We start from the raw sequence: 17,179 nt of genomic DNA on the forward strand, positions 1-17,179 counted from the left end.
GCCTATGTTTCTTCCTCTTGTTCATGAAAATTTAATAGGGGACATTTCTTTAGCCAAGAGGAATGATTCTATGACTTCAGCTATTGACACAGGCTCTTACATGAGGTATTTTGGAGAAATTTCTTGGCATCCCACAAATCACTGCCTGTAGGTCGTCTAGGCGGCTCTCTACCCGAAAGGCAAGCTCTGTCAGTAAGCATGAGCTTTAGCCACAACGCCCTGGATGGAAGAATCTTCTGACGAGTCACAAGGATTCTCCTCAGACATCCTGATACCTAGTCCTCTTCATGACCTACTTTCAGCAGATACAAAAAGGAAGAGGCTACAGGGGACTGCTCTTCCATGGAAAGTTCCCTCAGTGTCTGTGACTGAACAGGAAAGCTCCAGCTTGACTTGAAGTAACCAGTCTGATTTACTGTCATGGTTTGAATTACGTCCCCCCAAAAATGTGTGTATCGATTTGGCTGGGCCATGATTCCCAGAATTGTGTGGTTGGCCTCCATTTTGTGATTGTAATTTTATGTTAAAGAGGATTAGGGTGGGATTGTAACAGCACCTTTACTCAGGTCACATCCAATGTAAAGGGAATTTCCCTGGGGTGTGGCCTGCACCACCTTTTATCTCTCAAAAGATAAAAGGAAAGGGAAGCAAGCAGAGAATTGGGGGACCTCATACCATCAAGAAAGCAGTGCCAGGAGCAGAGCGCGTCCCTTGGACCGGGGTCCCTGCACCGAGAAGCTCCTAATCCAGGGGAACACTGATGAGAAGGCTGAGAGAGACAGAAAGCCTTTCCCTGGAGCTGACCCCCTGAATTTGGACTTTTAGCCTACTTTACTGTGAGGAAGTAAACTTCTCCTTGTTAAAGCCATCCACTTGTGGTATTTCTGCTGTAGCAGCACTAGATGACTAAGACATTTACTATGACAGTGAGAGAGAGGCCTTCTAGGAAAATGCAGAACATGGAAGGCTGTGGAAGTCATCTTGCCCTTCAAACCAGATGGCTTCCCAGGTAGTCTTCCCTGGGCTACTGTAAATTCATGTATGGCCTGCACACCTTGCCTTGGAATGATCCTCCAGCTTCTCCATGGCATAGATCTTGTCTTCTCAGGTTCTAAGGTTCTGGAGGACAAGGGCTATGTTTTCCTTACCCAATGGTGCCCCAAGCCATGATGTGAGTGCAGCAGGTGCCTAACAAGTGTCCAGAATAAAGGTAGGATCTCAGCTTTCCTATCATGGAATCTCAGCCCTTCCAGAATAAGAAGGTACTCTCCAATATACATTTTTTCCACTCATGTCTATGCGTATTTTACCCAGTGAAGGTTTTTCTTTTGATATGGTCTGTCTTATTTCCCCTTTAAATACTAGGCAATGGAATTGGCTCATAGTAGGTATTCAATAAAACATTTATCTGTTGAAATGCCACTCACGGAGTCTTTTTTCAGAATTTTTTTTTCTAGTGGCAAGTGAGTCTTCTCATTTTCTCAACCCAAAACCCATTGACATTTTGACCCACCTTCCTCTCAGTCAAGCCATCAATAACTTTCTTATGCCAAGAAGCCTGGGTCTTCACTTGATACTCTGAGAGGATTATGGGAGGTACTAGGCTAAACAGAGGCCCATTAAAGACGTTATAAATGAGCTTATTGTCCTACTAAGCAGGGCAATTCTATAATGATTTACTTCTATGTATTTCTCATCACTGTTTACTTAAATATTTTATCTTCAGAGATTCTCCACCAAAAGGATAATGATCTTTGGTTTGCATTCCTAGAGAGAAGAAAATTTAAGAGTTGGAGATATTGTACCCATTATGTGCCTAGCATTATTTCTGTTGGATACAATAATGAATAAGATATAACCCCTGCCTTCCAGGAGCTTCCAATCTTATTGGAGAGATGAGATATATAAAAGTGAGTGCCAAGGGTGGTGCAAATGGTTAACGTGCTTGGCTGTTAGCCAAAAGGTTGGAGGTTCATGTCCACCCACAGGAGCCTCGGAAGAAAGGCCTGATGATCTATTTCCAAAAAAATCAGCTACTGAAAACCCTAGGGAGCACAGTTCTACTCTGACACACACGGTGGATGCCATGAGTTGGAGTCAACTCATCAGCAACTGGTAAATTATACCGTATGATGTTATAAAGAGCAGGGATGGGAAGTGTTGTGAAACTGGGTTGGACTAGCCCACCCTCCAAATCATAAACTTCGTGGTAAGCAAAGTTGTCATTAGTAAGTGGAACATTAAATATGTACATAAACTCTATAACGATCTCTTCTAGTTATCCCAAATAAAATAGCAGCATTTGAAGTGTCTCTACTAGAAGTGGTCTCATTCTTTCAGCAGACAGAAGGCTGGCAAGTCTGGGGCCAAATCCTTTCCCATGCTATAATGCAGGCTTGGACAAGTGACCCGCATACTTGGTGTACTCTAGAAATGTATGAGAAAAGAGCAGGACAGTGAGTCATGAGAGGAAAATGGAAAGACCACAGCTTAGTTAGAACAATAGGGCATCTATTGAGTAGGTCCGTAAATACTTGCTAATTTGGTTCTTTTCATTGGCCAGTTTTTCAGAAGTAGACAGCCAGGTCCTTCTTCCTAGTCTGTCTTAGTCTGTAAGCTCAAATGAAACATGTCCACCTAGGATGTCCCTGCTGGTATTTAAAATACCAGCGGCCAAGTTTCCAGTTTCACTATAACATGCAAGCCACCACAAACAGACAGACACATGATGAACAGCAATGGGATATTCCTGATACAGTGCTGCTGGAAGATGAGCCCCTCAGGTTGGAAGGCACTCAAAAGACTGGGGAAGAGCTGCCTCCTCAAAGCAGTCGACCTTAATGATGTGGATGGACTCAAGCTTTCGGGACCTTCATTTGCTGATGTGGCACCACTCAAAATGAGAAGAAACAGCTGCAAACATCCATTAATAATTGAAACGTGGGCAGTGTTTCGTTCTATTTTACGTAGGTTTGCTATGAGTCAGAACTGACTTAATGGCACCTAACAACAACAAGCTGCTCCTGGATTTCTGACCCTCAGGAACTGTGGGAGATAACAGATGTTTGTTGTTTTCAGCTGCAAAATTTGGGAGTAATTTGTTATGCAGCACTTGACAACTAATACATTTTCTCAGCCCGAAGGGCAAGTTCCTGAATACGAACAAAGGCCTTTCTGCTCGCCTCTGTAGCATCGTTTCACACCACTCCCAGATCCATACTTTATTCCTGAGCATTACTCACCTGCGTATCCCCAAATCATATCTCTTTACCGCTGTGCCTTTGCCCAAGTTGTTCTCTGTGCCTGGAATGCCCTTTCCCCACTGATGCATCTCAGGTAGCCCCTGCTCCAAAAATGCTTCCCTAAACTGCCCCACACCAAATCAGGTTAGGTTAGGTCAGGTCCCCCTTCTTGGTGCTCAGAAGGCACTTCCTGAATCAGTTGGCAAGACGTGCGTTACATGGAAGAAGAAAAATGTGTGTATGAAGGAGTCATCAGGAGCATATGACTTGCCTCAATGTGGTTGATCAATGAATTGTCAAATTTGAACCCCGGAATCCTTTTGTCACTGCACACTACACCCACGTCTTCTGTGTGCTTGCAGTCAGTGACACCCCAGCCATTGGAAGAACAGGCCGCCAAGGTTGCCTCCTTGCCCGTGCAGTAGATATTGTCCAACCAGATGGGCCCTGAAGGAAGCAGGGAGAAAGAAAACAAGCACCATGTCAAAGTAAGTTTGAGTCTCTGGGAGCAGCAATGTTTTACATGGACAGATCTGCTTACTTCCAGTTCCTTTACCTGACTTGCCTTTACCTTTTGTCCCCAGTTTTGGTAGCTGTACCTGGCCATCAATCCATTTTTATTATGTTAAGATATTATATACAGTTCTGGGCCATCCAGATTCCCTTGCCAGAGTAAACAGCTGATGTGATTTGGGGATGTGGTAGATTGAACATGATAAAGATAGAAATTAGATGTAAACTCCAGATGCCATATGGTATAGTGAAAAGAGCATGGACTTTGGATGCTAAACTGAGTTTGAATTCTGGCTTTCCCACTTAGCTGTATGACCTTGGTCTACTAAGTCTTTTCTTTCTCATCAGTAAAGTGAAGATAATAATAAAACTTGAATGGCAAGATTGTGGGTTAGAGAGGATATATATCATGCGTCTAGTTTATTGTTTGGCCCACAGTGGGCACTCAAAAATGGTAACTATGATGATGATAATAATTTTAGTTATGCTGACTGGCACAAGCCTGAGTCCCCTTCCATTTGCAGCAGAGGCTGAATTCTGACCCTTCATGGAAAAGCTAAGTCTTACATTTTATCAGCTATCTTGCAACAGAAGGTTTAAAGTTCTTAAGGTATTTTCATATATATTACCTCCTTTGATCTTCCCAATACCTCAGGGAAAAGGATGAGCAGGTGTTATTCCCATTTCACAGATGCAGAGCTCTGGCTCAGGGAAGACAACTCATGGGTGCAAGAGCAGGCACATGAGGCCAGAACCCTGGTTCCTAACTCCTGGGTCAGTGCTCCTCTCACTTCCTGATGCTTCCCCTCCACTGACTCAGCTTAGACTAACCCACAGAGCCACCTCCTCACGTTCAGGAAGGCAGGTGACAGCAGGACTAGGGAGCAGCTGGGCGATCTGCTAATCTCCTGTTCCTTTACCTATCTTGCAGTAAGTAGAGACTTTAGTGTGCAAAGTGCTAGAGGGCTTTCAAATAGTGAGTTTTACAAATGGCACTAAAAACAAAACAAAAACTTTGTATTTTTCACAGGGCTCCTTCTAGGAGTCAGTGGAGTCAGATAACCTGGTTTCAAGTTCCATCTGACATGGACTTGGGCATTATGCAATTTAGTCAACAACTAACCAAGCCCGTTTCCCACTTCTAAAGTAAAAATAAAGATACTCAATAAACAGGTTGCCATAGATAATTCAACGAGATAATGTATGTGCCCAGTACAGGTTCAACCTCCCTTTTCCCTTTTTTCTTCCGGTAAACCAGAAAAACAATAAAGTCTATTGCTTCCGTGATGCAAGAAAAAAGCAGTTAAAACTAGGGCTTTGAACCGGTTCTTACTGGTTCAGTCATGGCCAAGGAAGTGAAACTAGAACAGATCCGAATTTTTAAAATTTGGGTAACTGGAATGATAACTGGACAGGAAAGATTACAGGTCAAAGCCCTGCTAGAAACTTAATCTCCCTTTTAGAAAACAAGGTCAGCATACATGTTGCACAGCAACCAAATCTCTTGCCCATCAGCTTTTGCACAGAGTTGGAAACAGCGGTGCTCTGCTCAAAAATGGCAGCCAACCATGCTGCTTTGAATGTATGTCACTCTCCACAGTCTGCCAATAATCCAGTCTCATACATTAGGCTCCTGAAAGAGCTCACTACGTCTCTTCTGAGTCTTCCATTCCAGGGCTTTGACCTTTAATTTTTTCCATTCTGGTTATTGTTCTAGATCATCCAAATTAAAAAATTCACGTCTGTTCCAGTTCTGCTTGGTTGGCCATGACTGAACCGGTTCGAACCAGTTTGAAGCCCTGGTTAAAACACTCCCATTGTACAGACTAGAAAACCAAGAAGAGAATCTGAGGCTCTTCAAGGTCAGGGAGGACACAGGGCCAATCTCCTGACTTCTGTCATGATGGATGGCTGGTCGGGGGCTTAAAGTGAGGAAGCCTCAGGCGCATTGTTGAGAACAAAGAGCTTATTGAAAACATCTGGGCTGAGATTTTTTCCAACTGGTTTCTCAGTTTGGCCTGGTTTCCAAGCTGTCAAGCTCCACTGAAACATTCGTTCGCTGATCAATGGCCATTTGAATAACAAACCAATGTTTGTCTTGCTAAGTGCTAGCAATGGAAAAGACCCTCCTTGTTTGAAGAAGGGCTTCTTCCTGTAGCAAAACTGCTAAATGGACAGAGATGGCAAAAATAATTGGTGCCCATATTCCATCTGCAGTGAAAGAAAGCACTAGCTAAGCAGATGGGAAGCAGGCCAGCACAACAGAGATACTGCAAAACCTGCTTTACTTATTGATAAGGAGCGTTTGAAATCAGCACCCTGGAGCACTAGTGGGAGCTAAGTTACCCAAAAGAGCGGCTCACTTATGTACCTTCAATGGACTCAACTATCCTACCCCCTACATATGCTCGGGAGTCCCTGGGTGGCACAACCGAAAGGTTAGAGTTTCAAGTCCACCCACAGGCATCTCAGAAGAAAGGCCTGGTGATCTACTTGCAAAAAATCAGTCACTGAAAACCCTATGTAGCACAGCTCTACTCTGGCTCACATAAGGTCACCATGAGTCAGAACTGACTCATCAGCAGCTGCTTACATAAGCTTGGCTAATTACTTTTTCTTAGACAGTGGAAACATAAATTTCTACTTAGGCCAAGATAGCATTATCATGCACGGTACATTAATTTGGCCTGATTTAATGAGAATTATTTTTCTGTATGCTTAGTGCCTGTTATGGATTGAATTATGTCCCCCAAAAACATGTGTCAACTTGGCTAGGCCATGATTCCCAGTATTGTGTGGTTCTCCATTTTGTGATCTGATGTAATTATCCTATGTGTTGTAAATCCTAACCTCTTTGATGTTAGTGAGGCAGGATTAGAGTCAGTTATGTTAATGAGTCAGGATGCAATCTACAGGATTAGGTTGTATCTTGAGTCAATCTCTTTTGAGATATAAAAGAGACGTGAGCAAGAAAGGAGAGGGACCTCATTACCACCAAGAAAGAAGAGCCAGGAGTGGTGCACATCATTTGGACTCAGGGTCCCTGTACTGAAAAGCTCCTAGACCAGCGGAAGACTGATGACAAGGACCTTCCCCCAGAGCTGATAGAGAAAGCCTCCCCCTAGAGCTAGTGCCTTGAATTCAGAGTTCTAGCTTCCTAAACTGTGAGAGAGTAAGTTTGTTTGTTAAAGCCATCCACTTGTGGTATTTCTCTTATAGCTACACTAGACAACCAAGACAGTGCCCACTAACTAGACTGTCCTGGACTCAAAAGCAATCAGCTTCTGATTCTGTCTGCTGGTGTGGAGGATGGTTTTAGGCACAGTTCAATAGATGCCAACACATAGCTGCGAGGAAAGTGGTACTTGGGACATAGATGAGGCTCAAATTTTGGACTTAAAAAACTGGTCAATCAGAAGCAAAACTTCCCTCTACTCTTTCCACCCATTTAACTCTATGAAATGCCTTTCCTGATGAAAGGAGACTAGACATATAAACAAATTAACAAGCCGATTAGAAAATAAAGAACATAAATGAACTTCCATTTAAATGCCAGTGTCTTCCCCTGGGCTCTGTCAGGACAATGGAAATTATTCAATTTAGAAACTGCAGGGCCCACTGTAGTTGTCTGGTGGCTTTGTTACTCTGATCTGAAGAATGGAGGTGGGGGTTAATTGGGAACGGGCTTAGCCTGGCAGGCAAAGAGGAGCAATTCTTCTCACCAATTGGTTCATGTTGTTGTGAGACCCACCCAGGCTGTAAGAAATGGGACAGCTGGCCCCTCTAGAACTCTCTAGAAGGACCCAGAATTTACCTGAGCTCAGAGGCGCTTGGGGAGAAGAGATCTGTTGGCAAGCCAGGAGGGAAAATCTGGGAAACCCCTGCAGAGCGCTCTCTGGCTTCATTACCACAGCCTGACTGCTGTGGCACAGAGACAGAAGGTAAACCTCCGAGGGGGTCATGAACATAACTCCTGAAGGGCAACCTCTGTGAGATCAGCTGTAGCATTCATATCATCCTCAGAGCCTCGATCGCAGGTTAAACCCCTTGTAACACACTCCAGGGTGCCAGTCACATTCTGTGGTCACTAGAACAAGAACTGTTTCGCTGTGTTTTATAGTCTCCCAAATCAAAATTTTAACGAATTAACCAACTAATACTAACTGAGTGCCTACCATGTATCCAGCACTAGAAAACCTAGCCTGATGCTGATGAAATTCAAATACATTTATTTTTCAAAGTCTCTCATTACTTAGATAAATCAGTTAAAAAAAAAAAAAAAAAAAAACCCAGTTGCTGTGGACTCCGACTCATGGTGACCCCGCGTGTGTCAGAGAAGAAGTGTGCTCTATAGGGTTTTCGATGGCGGATTGTTCAGAAGTAGGTCACCAGGCCTTACTTAGACCTTCTTTCTGCCTCTGGGTGGACTCGAACTTCCAACCTTTTGGTTAGCAGCTGAGCACATTAACCATTTGTACCACTCAGGGACTCCAACCAAGTACAATATTATATAGGTAGCATAACTCTTAAAAGTCCTGGAGACATGACAGTTTTTAATTCTTTTTAGCACCTGTTTCTCCCTGTTCTCTGATACTCCTCCTGTCATAATCCTTGATTTCAATATCCATAGATGACCCTTCAAGTACTCTTAGCCACTTAGTTCATTTACTGCCTCTCTCAAGTGACTTTTCTCCAGCCTACCTCAGCCACTCTCTCATGCTCATGACTTAGACCTTGTCATTACCAATAACTGATGGCACCCCTCCTCAATCTTCATTTCAACTGGCCTGCTCTCCACCATGCCCCCATCTCTCTAGCATGCACCTTTTAGAATCCCAGTTCCAACAAAAACCCACAATCCATTGATCCTAGCAGCTTTTCATAGTCCTTCAACTCCTTCATGTTATTACTTTCCTCCTTATCCAGTGTGATGGTTGGTTTTGTGTGGCATCTTGACTAGGCACTAGTTTGGTTGCTGTTATGGAGTAGTTATGTGTGATAAAATCAGCTGGCTATGGGTAGAGCAGATTACCTTCCATAACGTAATCTAATTCAATCAATCAGTTGAGGGCCTTGAGAGCAGAAAGGGACTTTCCCTGGGGTGTGTTCTGCTTCCAGACTATAAATAGATATTTTGGCAGAACTCATGCTCTTCCCATTGCCTGATCTTATGATGCAAGCCTGCAGGAGTTTCTAGCCTGTTGCCTGACTAATGGATTTTGGACTTGCTAGCCCTACACAATTGTGTGTCAATTCCTTGAAGTAAATATCTATCTACCAATCTGTCCATCTGATTTTAATTGCTCCCTTGCATATGCCCTTTGCTCCCTTGAACTTTTCTCCCTTCATCATCCTTGGATGGCAAAGTCCAACCCAGGTAAACTCACCTCTCCAGCTACCCTCCCCCATGCCGGCTTCAGGGTAGGTGAACATGGATGGGGAAAAAAACAACCATACCGTCTGCTGACAGGTACATTTTAAGTTTGGGTAGAAATAAAATAAATTTGTTTCTGGAAAAAGCCCACAGTCATTGGAAAGTATTTGTTATAAAACAATTAGGCTTAAAGAGCCTGAAACAGAAAACATAAATCTGAAGTTACCGCTGGATCACCCAGCAAGCAGAATAAACATAGATGTGGAATTATGTAGAAGTGTCTGAAGTTTTTATAAACAAGACAGGAAATGGGTTTTAAAAGCCCAGCATTTGCTAACTTGTCGTTGCTACTTTTTTCTCATCACTGCTAAGTAATCCAGAGTCAGCTTCAGAGAATATTTTACTCTAAGTGTGGTTTCTTGATCTTCTTACTCCAAAAGGAAATTTTCAACTGCACTGAGATGAGACATATAGTGTATGAGATGGCATTTCCTTTCTCCTATAATTTATAGAATAACAGAAAACGGGTGGAAGGGACCATAACAATTATTTATTTCAGTGTTTCCCAAACCTATGCATAACAAACACTTGCGGGGTTTCAAAACTATAGAGTCCCAGGCTCCAGCCTAGACCTATTAAGCCCGAATATCATGGGTTGGGGTCTGAGATACTTGCATGCTAAGCCACCAGATGATTCTAATGCAGCCAGCATGGCATTAATCCATTTGTCCAGGACAGGAGCTTGGAACCGCTTGCTGTTTTAACCCAGCAGCCAGACCCCTGCCTGATGCCTTGTGCAATGTCTCTGCCCAGGGGAGGAGCTGCACTTTACCAAAGGATGGGGAACTCCTAGCACCTGGAATTTTTTGTTAAATCATGCCCTTTACCCTCATCAGCTTTCCCACTAAGGACCACAGACTGTCAGAATCTTAAGATTTCTTAGAGTGTCCAACCTCCAGTCAGAGAAACTGAGGCCAAAGAGAATAAATGCCTTCCTCAAATCATCAGTACCAGGACTGAGCTCGAGGCCCTGGGCTCCAAGAACTTTCCCTCTTTTAAAGCTCTTAGTAATTTTTTTTTTAGATTGATTTGAACCTAATAAAGAAGGAAAGAGTAAGGCAACGAGAGAAAAACCCAGAGGAACTCTTTTCCCATGCTAGGATTTAGAACTGTGAGCTCGACTTGGGCAGGATGTGGATAGAGTCAGGGACACTAACATATGGGGAGGCTTTCTGAGAAACGGCAAAAGGCACTCCCATGAGGGATGAATTTAGAGAAAGGCACCACTTCCCCTGGGCAGATGCAGCCCCAAGAAAGGTCACATGGCTTGGAGAGATGACCACAGGCAGATTTCAGCCCTTACCCAGGGCGACCACGGGGTCCTGGTTTGCATGGGACCGAAGGGTTTCCCAGGATGCGGGACCTTCAGTGCTAAACTCAGGAAAGTCTTGGGCAATGGTCACCCTACTGTTACTCCCCATTTCTCCCTCCTACCAGTACCACCCTTCCCCGCCAGCCCTCCTGCCTACGTATTTCTGCAGGGTATGACCTGCACAGCCACAGAAGGCTGCCCTGGATGGAGGATTATCAGGAATTCATACTTGCTAGTAATTGCAGCTTTCTTTCTTTACCAGGTTAACCTCGTGTAAGACTGTCCCCATTTCCAAAGCCCAGAGCATTTTACCTTCCCCCTTGCCATAGGAGGAACTGGCAGTCCAGGACTTGGCCTCCACATATCCCAGCTCCCGGCAGACCACGTGGGCAGCATGGATGGAGAAGTCATCGTCACACACCGTGCCCCACTCCCCATTGTAGTACACCTCCACCCGCCCTTCGCTGTGCTTCCTTTTCTGCCCAGCCAGGCGCAGCTGGATCTTGACAACATCAGAGGGCACCTGCGGCTGGTGGTACTGAGGGGCCGGCTGCTGGAAGTACTCTGGGTAGTAGGGCCAGTTCTCATACTGAGCCAGGCTCAGGGAAGGGAGAAGGGAGAGAACAGCCAAACAGCAGCTGAGACAGGAGCCTAGAGGTGGTGCCATCTTTGTCCTCTGGCTGGAGGATTTGATGGAAGGGGTACACTGAGGCAGTTAGGAGGATCAGGCAGGGCACAGGGGAAGCAGCAGTCGTTCCCTGGAAGAAAGAAAGATGCATTAGAATAGGGAGTGTAGGGTTATAAATATCCACAGAACATTCAGTGATTTCATACTCCTTTGTTTAACATTCAAGGCTCTTCCCGTTCTTGACTCCAACCTACCCTTCTCTCCCACTTTCGGTTTTTGGCCAGACAAGTCTATGAATTCGCACCTTTTTTGCCCAGCCACCTTCCTGTATCTCTGAAATGCTTTTGTTTGAGTAGGGTTCCTGCAGGAAACAGCACATTCAAACTTAAGTTGAAGAGAGTTTTAAAAATAACAGTTTACAGAGATGTTGGCAGAGTTCAGAGAAACTAACAAAGGAGAGTGTAATACCCCAGGGCTGGCAAGAGAGGGGAGCTGTTACCACACGTAGGCTTGAAGGTCCAGAAAGAGTGGCTAAACGGAGAAGGGCTGCCTGTTAGGAGCCGTGTTCTCCAGTAAAGGGTCTCAGAGCCAATCCACAGCAACCCAGCAGGAAAGTATCAGGGGGAATAAACTCCGAACTTTACTCTCCTATCTTCTACTCTCTTTGTAGTGCCTTCTATTGGGTAAATCTAACTGGAAGCCAAGGACAAAGAAGCCTGTTGGTGTAATCTGTCTAGATCAGCCACCAGGGGATGGTAGAGAGGGTGGGCAGCAGATCTGAAGGAGCAAGCAGAGGATATCCAGCACACTCTTCCTCTTCATCCTGCCTATTTACATCTTCTTATTCTCCAAGACCCAGCTCACATCCCACCTCCTTCATGCAACATTCCTACTGAACTAGCCTCTAAGATTCTCTACTTCCAATGTGGGCTTACTAACTAGGTATTCTTCTGACCCTTCCCAGATACTTCATATCCCCAACTAGGTTAACAATTTCTCAAGGGCAGGACTTGCATGTTACTCTTCTCTGTCCCCTCCAGAGTAAATGTTATAGGTTCCAAGGAAATGTTGATTGAATGAGAAGGTGAACTGGTTCCAGGGACTGAGACACTAATGAAATATGGGGCCCAGGAGCTCCACATTGAAGCTACAGTGAACTCTTCTGGTACTCCTGTGTAAAATATCCTTTTTCCTCCCAGATGTTAGTTGACCTAGATGGAATGGGCTCTTCAAGGTGCTGAGAGTAATAATACGAGGCTTTGAATCTCTCTTTCTACTTGCTCATGGGCTGCTCTCTCTGCATGTTGCCCACCCCTATGCCTGGTCTTATTATTCCTTACACTCTGGACCTCGAGACAGGTGTGGCCACCATGCGAGGAGGCCCTCCTAAACAGCTCTTAAACAGGGCTCGTCTTTAACTGAACTGTGATTTCTGCAAGCAACAGCTTCAGAGAGCAGTCTTGAGGCACATCACTCACCTTTGGAGAAGCCTAGGATGCTCTGGTGAGGATTCCATTCCTGTTCATAGTGTCTGTCCCTGAATGGTGCAGGCGGCTGAGACCAGCCTGCTCTTTGCATAACCAGGACAGGGGCCAAGTGGCATGTCATCAGGCAAGGGAGGACTAGCATAGCAGAGTGGTGAAGAACACATTCTGGAAGCAGACCATCTGAGCTTGAGTCCTCATTCTGACACTTACTAGCTCTGGGACCTTGAGCAAAATACTTCTCTGTGCTTCAGTTTCCTCATCTATAAAATGGGGATAAGAATCACATCTAGCTTACTGAATTGCTAGGAAGATTAAATGAATGGCACATAATAAGCACTATAGTAGTATTTGCTAAACAACATTTTAAAACCCTCAAGGTTGTGGTCACCATACCCAAGTGGAGCCTACTTCTAAGAATTCCTGAATGAGGTCATATAGCAAAAGATAAATACTTGGCTCGTGTGCCTTGGTTCTTCAATAATTCAGAGCGACAAGAAGACTATCTCAAAGGACTGCAGGTTAGTCTCATGGAAGAGGAAGTAGACTTGGGATATGGGGCCCCAAAGGACAAAACCAGGAGGAGTAGGAGGAAGATAAAGGAAGGCATAATACATACATATTTTTTAACCAGGTACAGAGGGTTAGACTAATCATATTCCTCAGTTCATGGCACATTACCATCAAGGAAGGACTGTATAACTTTCTTGTAGTCAGAGCTGTCCAGAGCTGCCCCATGAAGGGATGCTCTGCCTCTGAGAGAGGGAGTTCCATGTCTCTTGGGATATTCAAGTACAGCCCAAACACCACATGGAGGGTGCTGTGGCAGGGATACCAGTGTTGAGTGGAAAGTCAGAACCGAAGAATTTGAAGGCCCACAGGTTTCACTGGAGACCCAGCAATCCTCATTCTGTGACTCACAAGCGAGGACAGAAAGTTGTGGGGCTCCTGTGATAGCCCCCTTCAGACCACAAGCCTTACAAACTAATCACAGCGCTGAAGAGAAACATCCATTGTCTCTTCTGCCCTGGCCACAATTTCGTTCTCATCAAAGCATATTTGCATCCACAAACTCATCTATGCCACACGATAACCTTGAAAAGGTAGGTATTGTGATTCTTACTTTACAAAGGAGATAATCAAGAACCATAAAGTATTAGGACTTTACCAGCATTACACAGTTAGCTCAGGAAAAGCCAGAACTAGTCACTCCTAAGCTACAAAAACATCAATGACCCACCATCACATATAAATAACATCCACATTCATAGGATAAAAGCCTTCACAGTTTGGCACATACCTACATTCCTAGCTTGAATTCCAGCTATACTTCTTCCCTTTCCTCACTCCAGCCCTGTACATGTCACACATCCAATCATATTAGCTTATACTTGGCTTGAGTTTTTCCACTTAGATCAATGTGCCTCTATCCCTACCCTCTCATTCCCTACAAACAGCCATAGACCACAGTCCTACCCATTCTTCAAGGATGTCTTCCCAGATCCTCCTAATCAGAACTATTGTCTCCTCTGGTTCCCTTTAAAATAGCATTTTGCTTGTGCTTTTACACTGTTATCATGTCTGGCCTCCCAGGGGCAAAGACCATCTCTTTATCATTTCCATACAGCAGTAAGTCTGCTTCTGGTTATGGCAAACTAGCTTGTACTGGACAAACCTCCCTGCCAAGAACAACTAGAAAAGGTGGATAAAATACTAAAAATGCGTATTTGAAGACATTGGAGAACTATCGAGGCAGCGAGGACTCAAGAAGCCAAGAATCCAGAGAGATAAGTGCAGTGAGGTGAGTCTGACATTTGTTACTGCTTTTCCCATTAAGGCACCTATTAATTCCAAGACAGCGGTCAAAAGGCTGAGAAGCTAAACCAAGCTCTAGGCAGCCTCCTGGGACCAAAGAGACAAAAATTTCAATTCAGAGTCCACCAAGGAGGAAGGGTCCTGTTCAACAACCCCAGGCTTTCAGGTTGAATCTTTGAAGGGCTGCACTGTAGAAGTTAGGGCAAAGAGTTATGTGCTACAGGTTAGAAAGGACTAATATCCACACAGTTGTAGTACCAATGGTGAGAAGGAAAAGAATGAGCCGAAGAAATATTTAAAGAAGTAATGGACAAAATTTTTTCAAAACTGATGAAAGATATCAAGTCCAAGCAATATAGTTTACAAAGAAAACTACACCTACAAATATGAAAAATCCAGCTGTGGAAAATCCAAGACAAAGAGAAAAATCTTAAAAGCAGTGAAAACATAAAAGGCGCATTCCCTTCAAAGGAACAACAATAAGGCTATAGGGGACCTCTCAATATAAATAAGGAAACAAGAAGATAATGGGATGACATTTCCAAAGTACTGAAAAAAGTGTCAACTTAGAATTCTGTATCCACTGAAGAGAATGAAGGTGAAATAAGGACATTTTAAGACAAACAAAAATGGAGAGAATTTGCCCCCAGAAGATCCACAAGAAGGAAATACTAAAGGGAGTTCTTTAAGCCAAAGGAAAAATAATTTCAGATGGAAGTATGGAGGTGTAGGAAGAAATGGAGAGTTATGAAAGGGGGAAGATATATAGGTAAATCTGAATGAATAGCAACTGTGTAAAACAATAATAATGTCTTATGGGGTTTAAAATATATGCATTATTAAAATACATGGTAACAATACCACAAAAGGGATTAAATGAAGTTAAAGTGTTTTTAAGTCTCTTGCACTGACTAGGAAATAGCAATAGTACTATTTTCTGTTAGACTTTAATAAGTCTAATAGATGTGTGTTGTAATTTTTATGGCAATCACTACCAACCAGTTGCCATTGAGTCGATTCTGACTCATGGCAACCCCATGTGTGTCAGAGTAGAACTGTGCTCCACAGGGTTTTCAATGGCTGATTTTTTGGAAGTAGATTGCCAGGACTTTCTTCCAGGTAACTACTATAAGAATAATTAAAAAAACAAAAACAGTAAGACAAGACAGAAAAGGTAAATAAAGAGGGGAAATGATGGAATTATAAAAAATATTTGATTAATCCAAAATGAAAGCAATAAAGCAGATAAAAAGGAACGGAACAGGTGACACAAACAGAAAAAATAGTAGGATGGTAGATTTAAACTTAAATATATCAATAATTATATTAGATTAAATAAATATTCTAATTGAAAGACAAAGATTGTTAGACTGGATTTAAAAAACAATCCAACTTTATATAGGTTAGGCTGTGGATATTTTTACATACACATTTGCATGCACAGCATGTATATTCATATATATAAGAGCACAAAGGGATCAGTCATAGAAGCTTCCTAGACACATTCAAATACCTTGAGGGACCAAGTTATTGGGGCTGAGGGCTGGGGGCCATAGTCTCGAGGGACATCTAGCTCGATTGGCATAACATAATTCATAAAGAAAATGTTCTACATCCTACTTTGGTGAGTAGCGTCTGGGGTCTTAAAAGTTTGTGAGTAGCCATCTAAGATACATCTATTGGTCCCATCCTCTCTGGAGCAAAGAAGAATGAAAAAAAACCAAAGACACAAGGAAAATATTAGCCCAAAGGACTAATGGACCTCGTGAATCACAATTTCCACCAGCCTGAGTCTAGAAAAACTAGATGGTGCCTGTCTACCACCATTGACTGCTCTGACAGGGATCACAGTAGACAGTCCCTGACAGAGTGGGAGAAAAATGTAGAACAAAATTCAATTTCACAAAAAATGACCAGCCTTACTGGTTTGACAGAGACTGAAGGAACCCCAGAGACTATGGCCCCTGGACACTCTTCTAACTAGAACTGAAGCCACGCCCAAAGTTCCCCTTTCAGCCAAAGATAAGACAGGCCTATAAAACAGACAGTGACACACATGAGGAGAGTGTTTCTTAGCTCAATCAAGTACATGAGACCAAACTGGCAACACTTGCCCCAAAGCAAAGATGAGAAGGCAGGAAGGGACAGGGAAGCTGGATGAATGGAAATGAGGAACCTGGGGTGGGAAGGGGGAAGAGTGTTGACACACTGCGGGGAATGTAACCAGTCACAAAACAATTTGTGTATAAATTTTTGAATGAGAAACTAATTTGCTCTGTATAAATTTTTGAATGAGAAACTAACTTTTACCTAAACCACAATTAAAAACCCAAAAAAAGAAAAAGAAAAGCTTCAAAACAAGATAAAAACCAATACAACTTTATCTTTCTTACAAAAAACACACATTAAATATATAGATGCAGAGAGCTTTAAAGAAAAAGGATGGAAAAAGATCTTCCACACACACTTGTAACCAAAAGAAAGCTGTGGTTTGCCTACAGAAAATCAGTAAATGCTCATGGATTGAACAAATGAGCCTAGGTGAACTGATTTTAATTTAGGAAGGTTTTCACTTTTCTACACCGTCTCTAAGGAGCCCTGGTGGTGAAACAGTTAAGCACTCAGCTGCTAACCAAAACGTTGGAGGTTCGAACCCACCCAGCAGCTCTTCAGGAGAAAGACCTGGAGACCTGTAGAGTCGATTCTGACTAATAGTGACCCTATAGGACAGGGTAGAACTGTCCCATTGGG

The 17,179-nt window shown here is 43.4% G+C and overlaps 1 protein-coding gene across 3 annotated transcripts in view; it reads right to left on the minus strand.

Annotated features, from left to right (window-relative positions):
- Positions 1–11,252, minus strand: part of LOXL2 (lysyl oxidase like 2) — a 74,728-nt gene extending 63,476 nt beyond the window's left edge. For 2 of the 3 annotated variants that reach the window (XM_004382156.1, XM_023736690.1), the window contains exons 1-2: positions 10,814–11,252; positions 3,514–3,689 (exon numbers count right to left, since the gene is read on the minus strand). In XM_004382156.1, the coding sequence (XP_004382213.1) occupies positions 3,514–3,689; positions 10,814–11,168 (531 nt within the window). In that variant the 5' untranslated portion in view covers positions 11,169–11,252. The remainder of the gene's footprint in view (positions 1–3,513; positions 3,690–10,813) is intronic. The other variant, XM_023736692.1, reaches the window with a different exon arrangement.
- Positions 11,253–17,179: the final 5,927 nt, after the last annotated feature.

This window comes from Trichechus manatus, unplaced genomic scaffold, assembly GCF_000243295.1.
Source record: "Trichechus manatus latirostris isolate Lorelei unplaced genomic scaffold, TriManLat1.0 scaffold00090, whole genome shotgun sequence".
In the NCBI taxonomy this organism is placed as follows: Eukaryota; Metazoa; Chordata; class Mammalia; order Sirenia; family Trichechidae; genus Trichechus; species Trichechus manatus.